This window comes from Ascaphus truei, chromosome 3 (genome assembly GCF_040206685.1).
Source record: "Ascaphus truei isolate aAscTru1 chromosome 3, aAscTru1.hap1, whole genome shotgun sequence".
Classification (NCBI taxonomy): Eukaryota; Metazoa; Chordata; class Amphibia; order Anura; family Ascaphidae; genus Ascaphus; species Ascaphus truei.
The window spans coordinates 231,971,090-231,993,682 of NC_134485.1; the positions used below are offsets into that span (position 1 = coordinate 231,971,090).

Genomic DNA, 22,593 nt, shown 5'->3' on the forward strand with positions numbered 1-22,593 from the left:
CCGTTCGTGCCAAACTGTATCTTTTCCCTCAGCGTAGATCCAGGAGCCCTATTGGCTATAACTGCCCATGTGATGTGCCTGCCCTGGAGCATGCTGGGACCTGTAGTTCCCCTGCGGCTCTTGCAGAGCCACCTAACATGGCCATGCCATCTGCTACCCTACTGCGCATGCGCATGGCTTCTATTGCGCATGCTCGAAGACTTAAGATGGGGGCCCCCGCTTGCCGGGTTTGCTGCGGAGCTCCGACAGCCCGCAGCCTCCCCCTGCACAGAGGTAAGAGGGGGGAAGCGCGGCTATATTTATGGGTACATTTTGCTTCTTGGATTACTTTGCAGCTTGTTTGCTCATTGCTGCTGTTCCATAATAATACAATTCAGATGCTGCCAAAAACAAACTCTACCTCCTATATGCAGAGCAGTTTGTTTGGTATATGGGGGAAGGGGAGATTACTCCCTGAAACGTTGTGCAACTTCTGTGTCCAAACTTGATCTGCTTGAAAATAGAATAACTATCTGCATAGTAGCTGTCTACGTGCAATAAAGTTTTTCCTTTAAAAAAAAAATGTGTAATCTGCCGCGGGGTTGCTGGGAGTTGTAGTCCCTCCTCTTCTCTCCTCCTCCCAGCTATGCCTGTGCTTCTCATGGAGGAGCGGAGGCTGCCCGAGTGACCGCAGCAGCAGCAGCAGGACCGAGCTGAAGTCTGATCCGCTACCTGGGCAGCCGGACCCCTCACACAGGTACCTCATGCAGGGAGACGCGGCCCTCTATTTACTGCCCTGCTTGTGAAAGCAGACCACCCTGGTCATATATATAATCATACACAAACATATATACACTTTTATACATTTATTCTATAATAAATATCTATATGCAGTATAGCTACAGTGCGGGTTAATGCAATATGTGCTGCTTTTTGCAAAGACTTTGAGTTGTTAAATGGTCTTCTCAGGTCAGACTGTAAAGGTTTTATCCCCCCCCCCCCCTTTGCCTTTGCTCTGGGAGATCTCCCTTTACATTCCTGGGATGATCTGTTTCACACCCGCCCCCATATGAGCACATATATACACACACAATATTAATAGCTGGGTAACTTTGTGAAGAGGAAAAACAGAAGCCAGCTGGTTAGTTGGATCACCACGATCTCTCTTTATTTTATTTATGTTTTTACTTTGTGGAGTTTTCAACTGAAATCTCAGTAAATTGTACTCGTCCAGTTATACTGTATGTGAGATTGTAGTTAATCTGTAAATGTAGATCCACCCCAAGATCACGTTTCAATAAGTGTGTGTTTGTGTGTGATGTAGTTGTGATGCTCTGCTAAACAGTTAAATATTGTTCATGTGCTGCCTGTGGTGACAGACTTGGGTGGAGACATGTAGTCCAGAGCTGGACATGATGAGCTGAGTAAAGTCCTGAGCAGGGATTTATCTGATTGCTAATGAGTCATAGGCGGTGGAGTTGGGGAGCGCAGATATCACCAAAAAATGAAAAACAAAAAACATACAGTAGTGCAGTCAGTCAGAAATGGGAATGGTATATGCTAGAGATGTTCTATGAGATGTACAGAAACATTTCAAAATATAGAATAGAGCAGTTCCAAATTCAATTTAGTATATTAGTGCTGGACGTGGTGTAAGTTGATCAGCTCAGGTCTCGTCACTGGTCCTCAGTGGCATGAAGATGTCAGATACAAACAAAGCACAGGGGATATACCATAGTGCAGGCCTGCACAACTCCAGTCCTCGAGGGCCGCAAACAGGCCAGGTTTTCAGGATATACCTACTTCAGTACAGCTGGCTCAGTATGACTGAGCTACTAATTGAGCCAGCTGTGCTGTAGTAGGGATATCCTAAAACCTGGCCTGTTTGTGGCCCTCGATGACTGGAGTTGTGCTGCCCTGCCATAGTTCGTTCTATGTGTATTAGGCCCAGATCAGACAGGATGCTACGCGGCGCGCGCACGTTCGGCACTCTTTGAGGCTAGTGGATGACAGTTGTCACACTAGAAACTGCTTGTGGCGGCAAACTACAGCATTGACGCTGTGACATTTTGCTGCACAACCCAAATTAAAATTTGGGACTGCAGTCGCGTCATGTGAGCTGGTTCAGCCAATAAATGCGAACCAGCTCCGAGACGTGTTCGCCGCACCCCCAAACGCCGCGATGCGGCCGTAGCAGCCAGTCTGAGCTCGGCTTTAGGCCTTTAGGCAGATGAATCAAATATGAGAAAAAATCACTTGCATAATACGTAAGGGTACTGGCATGTAGTACTAAAGGTGCAATCAGTTTCTCCGATCTCTGCTGTCTTGCTCAGTCCTCTGTGGTCCGGCGTCTCCCCGTCTGTAACACTTCCGGTGTCGTCACTTCCGGCGATTGGAACGCAAGATGGCAATGGAACACATTCACGGGCTAGCACAGACGGATGCTGATTCTCAGCAGGCAGCAGGCGAACAGCAATGGCGGCAGTGACAGTAATGACAACGCGTTTTGACTTCTGCAGAATCCGTGCGAAACGCGTTGTTACTGCCACTGCCGCCATTGCTGTTCGCCTGCTGAGAATCAGCGTCCGTCTGTGCTAGCCCCTGCATGTGTTCCATTTCCGTCTTGCGTTCCAATCGCCGGAAGTGTTACAGACGGGGAGACGCCGGAGAGGACTGAGCAAGACAGCAGAGATCGGAGAAACTGATTGCACCTTTAGTATTACATGCCAGTACCCTTACGTATTATGCAAGTGTGTTTTTCTCATATTTGATTCATCTGCCTAATACACATGGATCGCACTATGGTATGTCCCCTGCGTTTTGTTTGTCTCTGACAGCTTCATTCCACTGAGGACCAGTGACCAGACTTGAGCAATTCAACTTGCACCCTATCCAGCACTAATATACCAAACTGAATTTGGAACTGCTCTATTCTATATTTTGAAATGTTTCTGTACATCTCATAGAACATCTCTAGCATATACCATTCCCATTCCAGACTATCTGCACTATTGTATGTTTTTTATTTTTCATTTTTTGGTGATATCTGTGCTCCCCAACTCCACCGCCTAACACTACAGAAGAGGATTCCAGACCAGCCTCTAAAAGGGTTTTGAGCTGCATTTCGTACTATCACTTTTTGGGGCACAGTATTGATATATTTGATTATAATATATTTATATCACATTTAATGTCTCATGTCACACTTCCTGATAAGAGCACCGTATTCACTTTTCTTTTCTTCACTGCTATTGAGTCATGTCAAGTTTGGTTAATGGATTAACTATTAATTATTTAAAGGATGTTAAACAAAACAAAAAAACTTCTTGTGAGATGCACTCCCTAATCCAAAGGTTCACACTTGATTTATACTGCATTAAATTGTTTTTTTCACCCCTAGTTTGCACATGTATCTGTTAGTTAAAGGGGCCTCTCCTTTGCTTTTGCGCCTGCAATTACTTAGTTTTTATTTTCTTTGTTTTTCGCCTCAAAATTGGATGGAAACATATATTGACTAAATGTGCATATTAACTTGCTTGATGTATTAGTATTTATTGCTTTTTCTTATAGTTCTGATACCTTTTTCACTTTTTTTAATTTCTGTCTGTACACAGAAATGAGAAATAATGTTCCAGCAGAAATCCTGGTGCCGCAGTAGTGATATATTGAGAATCGTGGGAGTAATAAGGAATGCAAATAAGATAACGATTCAAAATGGGGAGATAGCTCTGTGTTTCTCAGTCAGGGTTTCTGTTTTGCTTTGTGGTGTCAACTTGATGGGGTTCCCCAATTAAAAATCAAATTATGATGGGATTGTATCATTTTATTTATATAGACCTTTTCTCCAAATGTTACTCAGCTGCACAGTCACAATCTCTCTTCTCCCCCCCCCCCCCTCCACGCACACATTTATAGATAGAACAGAAAGCAAACGCAAGAGAACAATCTATTACTGTTTATATTGCATTGAAGGCACACAATGCATATATTTTTTTTCCACTTATTAAAAGATCACAGTATACAACTGCAATGTAGCATTTCTTTTAACCAGTATCTGTGGAGCATAGTCCCTGTGATGCCCGTGTCTTTTAATAGAATCTGTTGGAGCGGGTTGGTTTTGTTTTAGTGGGCTTGCTAAAAGAATTTCAAAGGATGCTGTTCTCCGCTTTCCATGTGAGATGATTGGAGTGAGCCCATCCTCAGAGCATCAGTCAATTTCACATACTGTAAAGTCTTCGGCTCATATCGGCAAAAGGGTGCTAAGCTTTAGCACACTTTTCTTCCCATTCAACTGAAAGCTTAGGAAAGCTCACCTGTCTAGTTGTTTTGTAGCCATCTGCTTGATCTACGTGGCAGGAAAAGCCTAGCCTTATTTTTCCTATCTTAAGGGTGTAGTTGGATGTCTACTATTCAGCCATCTGTATTTTCTCCCCTCTTCATTGCTTTTACAGATCTGTTTATTCTATCCACATATTGTTATATATATCCCAGACTGAGGTTAATAATGAAGGAGCTTGGTAAATTATGTACAATGTGCATTTTAACGCCTATTCTATTGTACAATTACATTTGACATAATGCTAATCTGTAACATCGTAAACGTTATTACCCCTAGTCTGCACTGTTGTATGGATGAAGAATCCAAAAAGGAAAAACCGGAGCACAGCTTACCAAAAAATAAACTGGTAGAAACAGGAACCAAAATTAAAGATTTGTTAAATTAAAAACATATACTGTACATGAGAAGTCCTGGCAGATCCTCTAACGCGTTTCACGCACAGGGCGCTTTGTATGGGTTAAATAATATTTTTCGATACATAAGTTCTATTAAGTAAGCTTTACTGCATTTTTATACTGCCACTTTTATACCTGAATATCTGGGCACACTTGCTTAACAGAGAAATTCAGGTAATGTATTATGTTAGTTGCCTTTACATACTGTTTATAATACATTGTACACATGTTTGTATGCTGACTTCCTGTCAATAAAAAAAAGTTAAGTATAACTTAATAGATCAAATCATATTTGACACGTCATAAAACACTGTAGATTAAAAACATTACCACAAGCAAGGACTACAGTCATTGTTATTGCTTACTTAGCACATTAAAGTTACTTCACTATATTTACCTTTAGGCGAAGCTGGTTCTATGCAGTCAAAACAACCTAATTAACCCCATCAGTTTCAGAGTTTAGGGATGTTAATGGATGTGAGTGATCCGCACTGCCCTTTTCCCCTCTACTTTTGAAGTAGCAATCAATTACAAGCACCAGTAAGTCCACAACTGATGGGTCTGGCTGCAAGATGTGTGGCTCCATTGGCATTCACCAGTGTGGATTGAAACATATGTATATGTATATAATTTAAAAAAAACATTTTTTCGCACACTTCTTCCTAGCAGAAATAGTGCCAAGTACACGCTGACTGCACTCGAGATGCAAGGTTGTGTACACACTGACACTTTTGTTAGACTAATAGTTCTGCTTTAAAGAAATCCGTAGTATATGACTGTAACAGGGGACTTACCCTGTTCAGAAAACTTGCCTCTAATCCAGCAGTGTGCTGGTTAATTGACCAGCACCTGGCTGATTAGAGGTGTTAGAAAAAGCCTGCCTTTGAGACAGGAAGAGAGCTCACACCTGAGCTGAAAGAGGAGACAGAGCAGAGATTCTTTAGTCCACAACTGGGCTGAACCAAGGAAAGGACAGATGTCTTGAGCAACAAGCTGACCACAAGACAAAGGGGACAAGATTCTAACCTGGAGCCAGGAGATTGCCTTAGCACACACGGGTGCGGATCCAAGAGAGCAGAGAAGCTTCCCCTACAGCAGCCCAGCTAACAGATAAGACTTTTCGTATAAGACTATTATCTATGTCTGTGTATTGATAAATGTCTCCATGATTTGGGGCTGGTAAATAGCTTAGCTAACCAACCCAGTCAGAGAGGGCTGAGCTACATGTGTAGATAGTCTCCAAAACAGAGATAGGTTTTTTTGTTTGGCTTATTCTCTAATGTTGATTTTTGCTGTGTTTTAAAGCGACAGGCACAATAAAGCCTTGTTTTAATTTCACCTTAAAACAGTCTCCATTGTGTACCTCTGCACATGTCCTCCTACAATGACCTAAAGTAAAAACGTAATCTTCAAACAAACATTTGCATACTTTATTAATTACAAATGTTTGCCCCTGTTTTGGGGTTCTATTTTGTGTCTACTAAGATATGTAGAAGGTCTTTGAAAAAAAAGACTTGAATGCTGCTGAATATTTTAGGTTTCCTGTGTTTTTTTATTTTATTTTTTAATTTTTTTTTTAAATGTAATTTTTTTTTTTTTATCCGATTTTGAAGTGTTCAGTTCTCAACTTCATTGTTCTAACTTCAAAGCAAGAATCCTTTCACATGCGGTTTGTTTTTGAAAATGCAAAGTTAAGGATTAAGGAAGTTCTCAAATACTGAACAAAGCGCACAGGGCACACTGGCTGTACTATTTACAGGAAGCATACATCTCTGCCCCTTTACAGCTTGCAATATGATTTTTAGTACCTGAGACACGGAAACGTTTTCAAGGGGCCCAAAATGATATTACGGAGTTACAAACAAGCTTCACCCACTGCCAAATGAGTATATTTACCTAGTCTCATCACCTTTTCTCTGTGGTGCCTCCTTGGCGCCTTCTTATAACACACAAGGATTAAATAAAGTGTAAAATAAACATGTATTTAGAATAGGCCTGTACAGGTTGTTTGCCTTGGCTGCACAGTGACTGGCTACAGAGCTGATCTTATTCCTAGATGTCCTCTTTCTGGTGTGTGCAATATTTTCTAATACTGCCTAAGAGATTGCTAACTAATGATAGATACATAGGTTTGTTTCTTTTCTGCTGTTGCTTGAATACGTCATCCGTTCTGCTACTTTTCCACTCGAGCGCACCCTGTTCTTCCTAGGGGACATTTGACATATTTGTCTTCTGCTTTCTGCTTGGTTCCCAATATGTCTTTAAAATCCTCACTGAAACGGAGCGGAACTTAACTCCAGTCTCCCTCAAGATGGGTAAATTCCTTTTGCAGTGCTGATGTGGTCTGTAATCTGTTGTAGGCTGTTATATTAAGATGCTTCTTGTTTTTTTTTTTTTTTTGTGCCAATTTTGAACATTTATTAATTTTCACAAAATCAAAAACCAATCTGCTCAAAACCAAACATCACAGCTTTAATAACATTCTAAAATAGTCAAAATCTTTCTCAAAAAGAAAAAATACAAATATATATATTGATTATTTTCAAGGAATTAACTCATGTTTGGATCATTTAAAGGTTTGGTCTGAGATTGTATGATTAGAAATATACCAGTTCTGCCTCCTATTAGCGGTATGGTCAAGGGGTCATCTGCATAGTATATCCTAAGGAAGGATGTTATATTGTTGCCGTGCTGTCCTTTCGAAGTTTCTCCCCATTATAATGCTGCCTTTATTTGCCACTTCTCAAAGCTGCATAAAAAAGTGATGTTTGCACCTTGCATGCAATGTCATCCATACAAGACCACTAGAAAATATTAATCTAAGACACAAAGCAAGTTATGGTGAGTAAAAAAAGTGACAAAAACCCTGCACCATACAGTGTACAGCAAATAAAAATACCACTTGTGGGTACATTCGCATGTCTGACAGGTCTGCAACCCTGTCTTCCCCATTATCTCTTAGCGTGATACTGTGAGTGCTCATTTGCATATCATTACCCAGAATCCCTGGCTGCAGTGGAAGCATTGTATGCAAAGAGATAATAGGGAAAGACAGGATTGCAGACATGTCTTAGACGTGTAATTGCATCCACCAATAGTCAGAGAAATGCTAGCATAATTTGCTCAAAAGAGCACTGGAGCTACATTTAAAAAAAAAAATCAATTTTTAAAATGTTTTACCAGGAAATAATACATTGAGAGTTACATAATATTGCTGCTAGTTATATTTTAGTTTTTTTATTTTATTCCAGGCTGAAAATGAATTGGGGAATAGATGACACAACATTTAAAGCATTTAGGGGGTCATTAAAAATTGATTGTGGTACAGACCTTGTACACTTTGCAGGGACACTGTATTCAGCCAATCATTTTGTGTGGGAACAATCAATCTGTTCCTCTCAGTGTTGATGTTAGGAAAAAAGGAAATCTGACTGAATTCAGGGAAGCGGCTGCTTTGCCGTGACAATGTTTTATCTTCAGCTGGAATCTGTTCTAGTAAGCTGATCTGTTTTTAAAAGCAGCATTAACAGTGGTGTCCTTCTGAAAAATCATGTCAGTGGGAGGTATTTTTCTTAACGAGAAAAAGCATTGTAGCATTTTTTAATGGTAATTATATAAATACATTTTTTTTAACATGTGTTTCTCTTTTTGCAGGCTCTTTATTCTGTCCCCTGCCTGAATCAGCGGAAAACATGGGCAGTGGTAAGCAGTCTGATGATTCCAAGACGTGTAATGCTTTGTAGTTTGTCAACAGTTTATTTATTTGTGGTCATTGGGTAACTGCTCATTTTTACTATAAAGCCAGAAATGTATCAACCCCATTTTTTGCCACAGGGCTTTTGCTTCATGCTGCTATATCATTGTAATCCAGTACAGGCAGTCCTTGGTTATCAATCGGAATCCGTTCTGGAAGTAGCGTTGGATAGTGAAACCGTTGTAATGCGAGTCCCATGTTAATCAGTGTCTGTGAGTGTTGGATAACGCATTCAGGCGTTGAAAAATGGCCCTCAGGGTTGCATTGTAAAGCGTTGGATATGCCATTCGTTGTAAAGTGAAACGTTGGATAACGAGGACTACCTGTATCTATAATATGACACTAAATTGGTGACATTAATCTCGCAGGAAGTGCTGCTTTATTTTATGTTGTCCGTAAGAAAAATCGATATCTTGTGTACTATGTGTCGTCATTGTGCATTCACAAGTTGTTTTAGGTCACATGACTTGCCCATGGCAGGATATTTTTGTATGATCTCGTCCGGTTAATCACCCTCCCTGGCCAGGTTAATGATGGTTGAGCTCTATTGTATTGTTTCCTCTGGGAGGGCATTAGTATACTTGGTGACAAGTCTCTGCGGTCAGAGCAGTTCTAGGCATTTCACATGCTAAGCAAGAGGACAGATATCCCCTTTACAGTGCCTAATCCAAGCTCTATAGTGACCACTTTTTAGTTTGAATTGGTGCAATAAAAGTGCCTAAAACTGGGTTAGGAACATGTTTAGAGCCAAAATTCAGAAGTTGGGCAGGTTATGTGGATTAAAGTTGGTGAAATGGCTCCGGAGAGACAGGATATGCATTACACTTTCATTTCTTCTTCTCTCATTGTGTACAAGTTTGTGTCATCAGAACCCCATGTGCACTGTGTGCGTTTATAGGACCTGCCTTATCCACACTCGACCACTTTGCATCTTGAATAACAGGTTACAGAGCTTTGCAATTGCCGAGCAGTGCACTTCCATGCTCCTCAGGTAGTGAAAGGGTTATTAACATCAATGGTAAACAAGTACAATAATTGTCATGTATAGGAAATGCAAACGGATGCACAGAAGGAGCAGAATGTATTTTTCATTCTTCGTGCCCAGGTTTACATTTACAAGCATTCTGCGACCACTCTAAGAATATTGCAGTATATTTTATTTCCCTGCATATTCTATGTAGTTGCACCCATTGGCTTTTAAAATGTAGGATTTTGCTTCTCTACCATCACACTTTTTTATTACATTTTTTTTGCTTGGTCATTTGAATTTGTCTTGTGTTGCTTAATTTGATAAAATATGCATGTGGCTCTTTCTATACATGATATAGTAGCTAAAAGCAGAAGTACTGCAGACTTGGCATCTGGCAACAGTAGTAATTAACACTATATTTGGCCATGTAAACTGCATTCTAAAACTCCTGATTATTTACAAGGGTTATTCAAGACTTTACAACATGGTACCATGTTCCCATCAGCCTCACTGCCAAGAGAAATATGATGAGCCCTCTGGGTGAGTGTTAGTGGAGCACCTAAAACATTCCCTCAGGATCATATTGTCACAGAAGAGTAAGCAGCTTCTGCTTTGTTTTAGGCCACTTGCATGCACATAACTGTGTTTGTAGAGCCTCTAATGTACAATAATGTGTGTTTTGGTGATATTGTGGAGCTAGGGGAAGGCCAGGGTTTTTTTTGTCTCGAGGGATGAATAATTGTTAAGGTTTTCATGACAGATGCATCCTTTGTTACTCTACCCTCTTAAATGCCAGGCAGTTCTAAATGTGTGCATCACTGCTACAAATGTCAGCTTGTCATGTATACTTTTATTTATATTATATAGTGACAACAATGTATGCAGCTTTTTTTTTACACAATTACACTGCAAGATAAACACATTATAAACAATGGGGCCAAGCACAACGGGTAAATGTCAACATAAGGCAAACGGAGATCCTACCCCAAAGAGCTTCCAATCTAAATGATCTATAACACTTCTAATTTTTCCTCAGACTAACTCTTACTGCTGAGGTGGGGCGTGCGTCCTCCACCTATATACCTTACCCCACATGTGGCAGTAGCTCAGAAAAAGAGGCATACTACAGTAATGTTTGTAACAAAAGGAAATTTATAATGTAATTATTGCTAGGCTCCAATATAATATGACCCTCAAACGTGAGGATCATTCATTTTATACAGAATGCAATTGGATATAAACATTTCACACAAGACCCAGGTGTGTGTCTCCCTGTGATCGCCCGACCCAGTGTGTAAGGGCCTGTGTAAAGGTGCCGGCACACTGTTAGAGCTCTTTGAACGTAGCCGGTCTGTACTTTGCAAATATTTTGGTACCCTTTTACTTGGCTTGCGATGGGGATCCCCTCTGTCACTACGAGTGCCTCCTGCTGCTGTCAGATGGATGCTCTACTCCATTCAGCAGGCGTCTGCTAACAAGGGCGATCGCTGGCTGGGCTCCTGGTGGACCCCAAGATCTCTCGAGGTGCTGCAGATTTGCTCCTGCTTCCTCTGCCAGGAACTACTAATGGTAACAAAGTGAATGAGGTCTGTCTAGAAGAGCTTACAAGCAAGGTATTCTCATATCTGTTTTTTTGCCTATCTCTTTATTCTGCCTCTTGTATGTATCGCAGTAGATTTAGCACAATTTCTTGTTAATGGATGCCAAAGGTGCACAGCACATTAACTTTACAGATGTACTATAGCACCTGTTATTGTACCCGTTGCCGTGTTGTCCACCCTGCAACTGCCATCCTAAATGGATTGGCCATGCGCAAAAAACTGCAGGGCTACTGCTATTGTAGCCGCTGGCACGTGCCAGCACTTCCAAAACTGCCTGCTACATCTGTATTTCTATACATTTTTTGGAAATTCTACGTTTCAGTTCTGCAAGGGGAGCAGAGCTATGTGATGCTGACTCGACTACAACCAACAGGGTTAGAGGACAATCTTGTCTGAGAACACCACATGCTCTTCACCATGGAATATAAATAAACTGAGCAAGGGATAGTGTTGGTTATTTTCCTTTTTATACCCAACTGCCTCCTGGATTTATGGACAATGGATGAGACTTGCTGACCAAATGTCTCCTCCTACCACCTTCTCGTTGCCCCTTCTTTAGACATGCGAACATTTTCTAGCTTTCATGTGAATATAATGTTATACATGGTATCTTGTTTCAGGATTAAGTTATGAATTTCTGTGGCCAAAAGGTCCAATTCCTATCGTCTCGCAGCAATCTGTTCAGTTCTCGCTGCATGCAGGGAAGTTATTCTATATACACCAAAGTGGCTGTGTGGGCCATTTTCATCCACACATCCATAATGAAGTTTTTTTTTTTTAAAGGTCTGTAAGGCCGCTTCTGCCCCAAATAGTAAATTCCTGAGTACCAACCATGAAGAAGTGATGAGTCTGTTAAACGACTGTGTAAACTGAAGTTTCTGGCTGTGATTTAAAAATGTTAAATTAAATAAAACAAATAGGACTTTATTTGTTGCACTGAAGTAGCAGCTAATGTACATCTTTGCTTGTGGTTGGAAGTAGTCAGACCTGTTCTGTTGCCCCTATTTGATGCTCAGAAGCAGTCTTCCACATTGCATATGCGAGCAAATAGTTTTAACGAACGTTAAAGCTGCAGGTAAACCTAGTTAAGGCTGCGTCCAAGCTGCCGAAAACCGCGCAGAAGCATGCACGCGCACGACGTCACCCGCATTTAGCTGGAGTGTTTTCTGGACAAGTTAGATGGGGGGCTGTGACGTCACAGAGCTGGTTCGGCCTCATTGGACGAACCGTTCACGTGACCTGGCTGTCGCACCGAGGATTCAAATTGAACTGATCCCTCGCTCACCGCGCGCCCCCTCCTGCTGTCGCACGTGCGGTCATTGGGCGCGATCATTGCCCTAAGGCATTGTGATTACGCCGCCGCGCGGTCTTCGGCAGCATGGCCGCCATCAAATTCTTCAACAGTTTTATTCACTTCCCAATCACAGAAAGCAAAGTAATACAGGCATACCCCGCTTTAAGTACACTCACTTTAAGTACACTCGCGAGTAAGTACATATCACCCAATAGGCAAACGGCAGCTCACGCATGCGCCTGTCATCACGTCCTAAACAGCAATACCGGCTCCCTACCTGTACCAAAGCTGTGCGCAAGCAGGGAGACTATAGAGCCTGTTATAAATGCGTTATTTACATCAGTTATGCACGTATATAACGATTGCAGTACAGTATATGCATCGATAAGTGGGAAAAGGTAGTGCTTCACTTTAAGTACATTTTCGCTTTCATACATGCTCCGGTCCCATTGCGTACATTAATGCGGGGTATGCCTGTAGTGAAGTCTTAGTTTCTGCCAGTTTCCTGCATCTTTGGCCCTTTTTGCTCCTCTCCTGTGATTATTGTGGGAGTTGTGCACATCTCTGCCCCTGGAAGATCAGGCCTTCAGCGATGAAGATCAGTGATGCAGGCCTTTCAGCAGCAAACGGGTTTAAGACTGGCTGTAAAAAAATCAGATATGTACAGTTATATATATATATATATATATATATATATATATATATATATATATACAGACATACCCCGCTTTAAGTACACTCGCGAGTAAGTACATATCGCCCAATAGGCTAACGCATGCGCCTGTCATCATGTCCTGAACAGCAATACCGGCTCCCAACCTGTACCGAAGCTGTGCGCAAGCGGGGAGACTATAGAGCCTGTTACAAATGTGTTATTTACATCAGTTGTGCACGTATATAACGATTGCAGTACAGTACATGCATCGGTAAGTGGGAAAAGGTAGTGCTTCACTTTAAGTACATTTTCGCTTTACATACATGCTCCGGTCCCATTGCGTACGTTAATGTGGGGTATGCCTGTATATATATATATATATATGTGTGTATATATGTATGTATGTATGTATGTATGTATGTATGTGTATATATATATATATGTATGTGTAGTGGGGAAAAAAAATAAATTCTATCTAAATGACAATAAATCCATCATTAAAAAATGGTTCCCGGAGAGACTTCCGGTAACATCACAAGAGATGACTGGCTAGCGAGGGAGCTCCTGAGACCCTCACTTAGAAATTAAATCAAGCAGGCTTTTTCCTTACCCAAATTTGAAATCTTTTTGGCTCCATTGTCCCCAGGACACCTAAAATGGCTGGTAAACGTAAAAATCCCATAACACAGGACGTTTCCTGCTATTTTGGAACCACCCAGCGTGGTTTGGGCCCGAACGACACCCAAGATGGTGACGGGACACGTGTGCCCCCCAACAGAGAACAGGAGCAAGGGCAAACAGATACAGAGGGAGGGGCACTTACCAATCCGTACATGGAGAATCTTAAACTGCGACAGGGGGGGGCGCACATGCGCAGTTCCCGCGCAGGCCAGCACAGCCGCCTGATGAACGAGAGTCCGATCAACTCGAACTGCTGTCGACTCTGCTTTTGAAGAACGAGATGACTGTTTGCAAGAGGTCGGCCGACCTCGACCGGAGCGGGCAAAGTGCGCTGTGCTTGGCCCGCTCCATCTCAGGGGGGGAGGGGAGGTTGATTTTCGCCCTGCGCTCCTGAAGTGTTGGCACTGAATGATGGTCCCAGGAGGAGAATCTTCGCCCGGATGCCGAATATGTGTCTCTGACCTGACCTCGGGGTGCCTTCGGGTCCCATTCGAACTCAGAGGGTGTGGCTGTTATAGCTTTGCGTATTATCTAAGAAGCGGAGAGTGCCAAGACTTTGAAAATAAAGCGGCTACGTTAGTCTTTATAAATATCCAGACTGTAAACAGCAGAATTTAAGAGATATATATATTTTTTTTTAATTCTCTCCCCCTGGCTATGTTGAAGATCTTGGCGGGGCCATCTGGCTCCTTCACTGTGCAGTTTACCGTTCATCCTTAGATGAGTTTATGTTGGAATAGTTGTTTATATACAGTTCCCATGTCAGTTTGGCTACTTTGCCAAAACTCAAACGCTGTTTGCTTCTTTCCCCGAACCTACTGTCAATTTAGAAGGCCGAATTAAGTTAGATCAAGTTGGCTTTGTGCATTGGGAAGGTGAATAGGTGAATTAGTCTGGAAAATGACTGAAACCTCTAGGCCATGTGTCCTCTCCCCCCTCCTCCTTTTTTACTCCCCGCCCCCCCCTGTTTCCCCTATAGGACATTAGTTCCAGCTAAATATAGATAGTGCATGCTCATTAGGTTTCATAATGTCTCTAGTCTAACAAAAACCTGCTGAATATGACACTGTTACATGCGGAAAACATTTCGGGGCTATGTCTAGTGCTTGTGATTCTGTTTAACTATTTGTATTGACCTGCGTATTGTGTGTTGGCCTCACGGAAGGGACCTGTTTCCTCTCCAGAAGAAATGTTTTTTTTTCCCTCTATGGGGTTATGAGTCTTACTAGTTAATTCCTCTTACCTCCCCCTCTTGTTGCCAGATATCATGGCTCTCTGTATCATTTTAATTACCCTCCTCTATATACCAAGATCAGAAAAGACCTGGAGATCTGGCATAAGTTTCAGATATCTTGGATTGGGAGAATAGTATCGGTCAAGATAAATATTCTCCCCAGACTGCTTTACTATTTTCAGACCCTTCCAATCCATATACCAAGTATTGAATTAAAAAATTTGCAAGGTAGGATATTTCAATTTATATGGAAGGGCAAGAGACCAAGGATGGCTCAGTCAGTGATGTTGGCTTCAAGGGCGAGAGGGGTCATGGGGGTCCCAGATGTACAGAAGTATCAGGCAGCCGAGCTACGTCAGGTGATTATTTGGAATGCCAACCCAAAACTATTCTGCTGGCTAGCCATTGAATCTCACTAAACGAGGCACTCATCCTTGCTGATGTATATTTGGACAACCGGGAGCTAAATTTTAGGAGGTTCAAATTGGGGCCGATGTGATGCACGTCAGATATTTGGAGCAAAGCCAGGGGGAAATATAAGCTTATCTCCTCCTTGTCCCAGTTGACACTTCTATTTAATAACCTGGAATTTCCCCCTGGTTGTGATCCGAAACAATTTGACCAGTTCCAGAGTAGAAATATCAAGACAATAGCTGATTGTGTGGACAAGGGGAAGATTCTCGGTTTCCAAGAACTTCGGGATAAATTTGAGGCCCTGGACCTCCACTTGTTAAAATATCTGCAAATTAGGCATTTTCTTTATAAAAAATCCCGAAGTCTTGCCTTCCTGGAACTCACAAGTTTGGAGTTGCTCTGTAGGAGGGGTGTCCATCAGAAGGGACTGATTTCAAGGTTATACCTGGGAATGGAGTCTTCTGTGAACACTCCAGAGCATAATTATATGTATGTATGTCTTTATATATAGCGCCATTAGTGTACATAGCACTTCACATTAGTAATACACATGAAAATCATATAAATAACAAATTCAAATAACAGATCATGGGAATAAGTGCTTCAGTCATAAAAGTAACATTTTGGAAGAGGGGTCCCTGCTCCGAGGAGCTTCCAATCTAATTGGTGGGGAGAACGTACAAAGACAGTAAGAGGGCATTCAGGTAAGTGCTCAAATGGGCTGAAGATCTTAGTATGGAAATTGATAGACGACTGGGAGGATATCTGGGACTCCGCAGCAAAAACTTCCATTTTCACCACGACCACAGAGCATATATACAAGATTTTATTTCAATGGTATCGGACTCCAAGTAGATTGAGACAAATTTACCCTGAAGCATCCGATCTGTGTTGGAGAGGTTGCGGACAAAAGGGGGATATGGTACATATTTGGTGGATCTGTCCTGCTATTCAAAAAATCTGGTTGGTTGTCCAGAATATCATTAGCAACACGACAGAGCTGGTAATTCCGGTTGGCCCGCTGGTTTATTTGCTTGCAAAACCCGCCGAAGATGTTAGCTGTCCCATGAAAAGCTCATTTCATTTATTCTAACGGCAGTTAGATGCTCAATTAGCGGCATCATAGAAGAAAATTGCCCCCCACCCCCTTCTAGGCAGTCGGTTGAAAACCAGATAAACGAGGTGATGATTATGGAGATGGCGATGGCGATAGTGATGAGTCTGGGGCGCTCGCCTAAAATCCAAGTAGTCCACACAAAAATAGGGCAATAAAAGAAAATAGGGTACCCAAAATGGTGAAAAATGGAGGCTTTATTGAAATATATTCGTGGTGACAACAAACTAGTCCTCCCGCGCGTTTCAGGCAAATGTTGCGCTCCAGGAGTTGATGATTATGGAGAAGCTGACTGCTTTCCTGAAGCAATCCACTGAGGAAAGTTATAGAGTTTGGGACCCTTGGCTTGAGAATTGAGTTGATGAGGATTTCCATGCTGGAATGATCTGATCTAGTCTGATTTTAAAGGTTTTTAAACAGACCCCCTCCGAGCGAGGCAAGAATAAGTAAATTAGGATACTATGCTCTCGGAGCAGCAAGTAGAGGATATATATGATATTCCCCGAGAGCCGGGGTGGATGGGGGCGCACCCCCTTCTCCCCCTTACCCTCCCTTCCCAGTTACACTCCTGCATCTTTTTGTTTATTTTGTACCCTCCCTATATATGGATAAAGTGTGGTTATGCCTGGGGTCTGCCCAAGTTATTCAGGCATGCCTATATATATTTAATCGGGCTGTCCGCAATAGATGGTATTTGGATTATGTAAATGATCAACCCTATGATTATTATTCTGATACCTATATGTATGATTGAATGATTGAATGTTATTTATCCTCCCTTTTTTTTCCCCCTTCCCCATTTTTTTATTTTTATTTTTTAAACCCAATAAAAATATTTGAAACAAAAAAAAATGCTCCCCCACCCCTCCCCCAAGGAGTATTCTGGCACCATTTTCTAAAAAAAAAAAAAAAACAGTTGCATCACTGTTAAGTTTCTTGATGATTGCCCCTCCTATATTGATGCTGCTCTGTGACCGAGGACACCATATGCTTATTATAAAGTATATTCAACTCGTGCTGTGCATAAAAACATTTCCCACTGCTGTGTGCTGCTTATACTGTCCGCATTATAAATGTACCCTTGGAAGTGGTCTGTATCTCTACTTCAGAACTGTCTGCATGTCTGCATGTAAACAGTTGCTTAGGTGGGGGTAGTTCCACCTAGGACCAGTGTGAACAGTAACCGTGGCAGCTTAGATGATGGCCTTTTAACTCCTTGCCCTTGCAGTTCATCTAAGCGTACCAATGTTACTTCAATGACATGCTAACTTGCGCATGGCCACAATAAATGTACATATACCAAAGAGCTGACTATTCACTGTATAAATGGCTGGTTTGGTGTCTGGGCATATTTTACACTTAAGTGCTGGTACTGTAGATTTGGCGAGATGTTAGGATGGTGGTGGATGTAGCCAGAAGACTCGTGAATTAGATCTTTGGATCATTGTTTTTAAAATGTTAAATCTGATTTAAAGTAGCAATGTTTCAGTGAAAAGAGCTAAAATATTTATGAAGGTAGAAAGAAGAGTGGCCTCTTAAACAATGATTTTTTTTTTGTGTTCAGCAGTCTGGTTTGACTAATGGGGAAGTAAATGTTTTTAATGGAAGTTATTTTTCAGCAGGATAGTAGTCCTGCTTTTTGTTTTTTTTCCCCTCCCCCCAAGGTTGGTAGTGTGAGGTCAAATAACCACCTTTTAGTGCATATCGTTTTTCGTTGTAAGGGATGTAACTATTTATAGAATGTCAAATCAGGGAGCTGAATATCTTTGCCTGAAATTACCTTTGATTAAACATGTGTGATATATCCTCTTTAACATCTATCCTGCACAATGATGCAGTCTGGCAGTGACAGACGTCTGTGTGTTCGGTTTGAATGCTGGCATAGAAAGTGCTGTATCACTCACAGCAGATGGGATTTGATAAGCCCTGGGGATCTGTCCTTCAGAGAAAATGTGATTCATGGGCTAAGGGTCTGGAGAGTTGAGAGGAGAAACGCATGCAAGCAGTAAAGGGCATTGTTGTAGTTTGCACCTCTGCGAAACTAGAGGAGTGTGGCAGTGTCTGGCAACTACTTCAACATACACAGGGCATTATACTGAGGGCATTGTACTGAGGGCATTGTACGGCTAACTTTACAAAAGAGCATCCGATGTAACAATTACAGTCTGAGTGTTTGAAAAGTAAAGGAGACTTTACTCTGATTAGCAGAGGAGGAACCATGAAATCCCATGGGTAGACATGAAGACGAAATCTCATTTCATTATTACAAAATGTTAAGAGTTGGTTAAATAAAGGTGGCTCAGATTAAACGGGGGCTTCTCCATAAGCAAATGATACTGTAACTAGCTGTACCTGGCGTAACATACACCTCTCTGAAAGTTATTAAACGTGACTCTTTTTTTCACCCCTCCCTGTAATGCCTTGGTGTCTCTTGTCCCCTCTTCCCCACCTTAGGCCACGGATATAGTAGGCGCGACACAGCGCATAGCGTCACACACGCCTGTTGCTTGAGCGATCCGTGGCCTTTGGGAGGGGGAGGCGTGGCTGTGATGTCATGAAGCTGGTTCGCCCGCATTGGCTGATCTGCTCATGTGACCTGGCCGTCGCACGACCAAAACAAAATCTTTTATCCTCTTGAAAATCGGTCACGCTTCATAGCGCGCGGTCGGGCACTCTATGGCTTACCTCAGAGATTCGGCCTTTTGTTCGCGCCGTGCGGAGTATGGACGCGGCCTTGCTCTCTCCTCCATTATGCCCTGTTCTTCTTTGCACTCCCTGCCTTAGGCTGCGCTCATAGTGCCTAGCGACGCCGCGCCAAAACAAATACATTGGATCTGCCGCATGCGCTTATAGTAACGGCGACAGACCTGCAAAATTTTTTGAGGTCAGTAGAATTTGATTTTGGGAGAGACAGTCGCCACATGTAATTGTCTCTACTCCAATCACAGAGCGCCTATTGCACTCTGCCCACCCCCTTCGTGACATCACTGGCGTTGTCGCTAGCGATGTCGCTCCAAACCGAAGTGTAACTTTCGCCGACGGCGATGGGTGACATCATTGGTCGCGTCGCCGGCACTATAAACGTGGCCTTACTGTGCCTGCTCCTCTATGTGCACACTACACTCCCTCCTCTCCTACTCATGTCACGCCTCCTCTCCTTGCTTCTGTTTCTTCCTCCTCCTCCTTGCTGTCTTTTCTCCCCTCTCTTTGCACTCCGTCCTGCCCGATGTGCAGACTGCTCTTCATTCCCTACTGTTCCCTTTTGTCGTCTCCTCGTCATTCTCCCCTCTCGTCCCCCCTCCCCTCTCGTCCCCCCTCCCCTCTCGCCCCGCACTCCCCTCTCGCCCCGCACTCCCCTCTCGCCCCGCACTCCCTCTCCCTCGTCAGTGCTGGCATCCAACTTCCACCTCACCGGGAGCTCGGGGCTTCTCTTCCCCCCTCCCCCTCCGGTCGGAAGAATCTCTGCGCCAACGAGCGGAGGGAGCCTGGGGCCACCGGAGCAGCAGAGAGGTGTGAGATCTGAGAAGGTTCTCGCCTTTTCTGTAGTAGGCCGCCTTCTGTCCGCTGCCATGGTGACCGGCATAGAACGACACGTTATACCTTGGGTCTCGCAAAACCTAAGACCAGCCCTGCGAACGGTGAATTACTAAAAGTTCTGTCATTGAGATATATTTATTTATGTATTTATTTTATAACTCGGTCCTGATCATTGCACCTTTCCGTTTTGATTTAGTATGTCGGAGTCCCCTTGCAAACCATGAATGGATTGTTGCATGTTTAGTGTTTGGCATTGTTTGTTGTTAGGCTTCCAAGCCCACATTTGGAATGTTATTGTATTGAACTGCAGCATTTACTGGGGGCTTTGGCTAGGAATAGAAATGCAAGCGGCTCATTTTTGGGGGGAGAATGGAATCCAATGTAAGCGAAATCTTTGTCAACATGCATCGTTAGAAACCTGTGCAAGGTTAGCATGTCCTTAAGAAAGGCCCTTAGGATTTCCACATTTAGCAGATGAGTATTGTGATGCTTTCTGAAACAGCCTCTCAAAAGAAATCTGAGAAAGTGTAGGCTTCTTAAAACGTTACTAAGTTACATCTATACACCACAGTGAAAACGTCAGTCCCCTAAAAACATAAATAAAGAAGCCCAAATACAGAACGTTAATACATACGCCTTTTGGTGGGTGTTCAATCAAATAGGACACTGCAGGCTGAGTTTGAAAACATAAGAGAACCATGTCTGCAACCATTTTAAAAGCATCCTTACAAAAATGATTTCAGATTTTGATACATCAATAATTCTCCAAAATGGCAAAATGCTACAGATTTCACATGAAGAATGTCATCGTGATAAAAATGAGAGCTAGAAAACGAAATATTTACAAAAGAAAATTGACTGGGGTACTATGTGACATCTTGATAGCTCTTTACAAAGATGACTTTGTAAACGTTCCTGTGTTTCTGTGTTTCTGTGTGAGTAATGATTTTCATGCATTATTAATGTGCACAATATTCTCTCGCTGTCTTTTCCACCCCCGTACATATTTTCTGATTCAGGCTCTAAATAAAGCCATACAAATTGATAATGTTTAGTCGAGTCATGATTAGCTTTTAATTTACATTAAATGTACTCCTACGTTACGCGTGTAGTGCTTGAAAAGAGCACTGGAACGGACTGATCGGCACGCTTTGTTTTTGTACAGGTTCAGGATATGGCTGTGCTATTGTATTACTAAAAGATAGGTCAGCAAAGCCACTGCCAGTTGGCAGCAGCGACAGTGCTGCCTTGAAAAGAGAGCTGCAGCTTTTTAACAAGTTTGTTGGATGCTTCTCTGGAATTGCAATTTATTTACTTCATCCATGAAATAAGAGGGATTCGGGAGCCCTGGCTACCTGAATTATTTTGCAAGGGGAACATTGGGGGTGACGATTGGATTGCAGTAGTCACAAGGGGTAGAATGGAGTGGGCACAAATGCCAGATAGATTTGTGTTGCCAGTGGAGTAGGGGGCATGAGCAGTAGCACTGACATAAGGGGTTGAGGGAGGCAGGAAGACAAGGAGGCAGAAGGCAAAGGGGACACACAGCATTAAGCACAGGAGGTCATAAAAACTAGCCAAAGGAGACAGACTGGGGTTTGGAGGGGAAAAAAAAGCAAAGTACAGTACCGGTATGTCACAGGAACGTGAAAAAGAAGCTGCATTACCACATGTTTTGTTCTTGGTTAACTAAGACGTCACTCATTTTCTTGGGCTCTTTCTACAAATGTTACATATTTCCAGCTTCCCAGCTACTGCCAAAAACATTGCATGAAAAAATTGCACTGCACTGCTAGTTATTTTTAGCTGTGGAATTTCCTCTGGTAAGCGCAGTGTGCCTCTGGCAATAAACCTCACTGCCACGGAATGCAGAATCTGACTGATGCACCAGGGTTGGGTAGCATTGTCCAGAGGAGTTGACGTCGGATTTCGGGAAGTCTCTTTATTTAAAAATAAAACATGCAATTAAATTTATTTTTCTCACGTCTCTAATTACATTTTCATTTAGCTCTTGAGTGATCTAATATGAACTGTAATTGGATTTAAAATTGGAATCCCACTGTCATTTTTCTTTCTTTTTTTTTTTTTTTCTTTCATTTTTTGTTTGCATGTTGGCTTAAGTCAGAATATTAAGTTGGCACAAAGGGCAGCATATTATGAAGTTCATAATTACTTGTGCCAATGTCTAAAATTGCTATGCAAACTTTTGTTGAATACATACTGCAAATTTCACAGATGTGCAATTTTTTTCCCCGAATTTTGCCAATCTCTACTGGGAATAATATTATTACTGGATGTTATGTTCGCTCCTCGAGGACCCTCTTTTATTCCACTTGCGTTATCGGGGTACACGTCATGCCCACATAATTGCTATGAAGTTTAAAATATTTTTCTGGTCAATTGTTGAAAATGCAGTACGCTGAAAATGTGTAATTTAATTTTTATAGTCTCTTCCAGCCTATCAAAGCCTCTTCATCTTTGGGCAATGCAGGACCGAATGCATGGCACCGAAAACTAAAGCGTGCCTTAAGAATTGAACTATACGTGCCATTTTTACGTGCGTTCTTTAATATTCTGAAATTATAAACCACTTGGCCTTAATATGTTGTATATTAAAGGCAGCTCT

General features: G+C 42.2%; 1 protein-coding gene across 2 annotated transcripts in view; it reads left to right on the top strand.

The window, feature by feature from the left end:
• Positions 1-587: 587 nt before the first annotated feature.
• Positions 588-22,593, top strand: part of PRRG1 (proline rich and Gla domain 1) — a 35,188-nt gene continuing 13,182 nt past the window's right edge. The window contains exons 1-2 of one of the 2 annotated variants that reach the window (XM_075590300.1): positions 588-736; positions 8,368-8,415. In XM_075590300.1, coding sequence (XP_075446415.1) covers positions 8,406-8,415 — 10 coding nt within the window. In that variant the 5' untranslated portion in view covers positions 588-736; positions 8,368-8,405. Of the gene's footprint in view, positions 737-1,096; positions 1,121-8,367; positions 8,416-22,593 lie in introns of those variants that run through there. The other variant, XM_075590301.1, reaches the window with a different exon arrangement.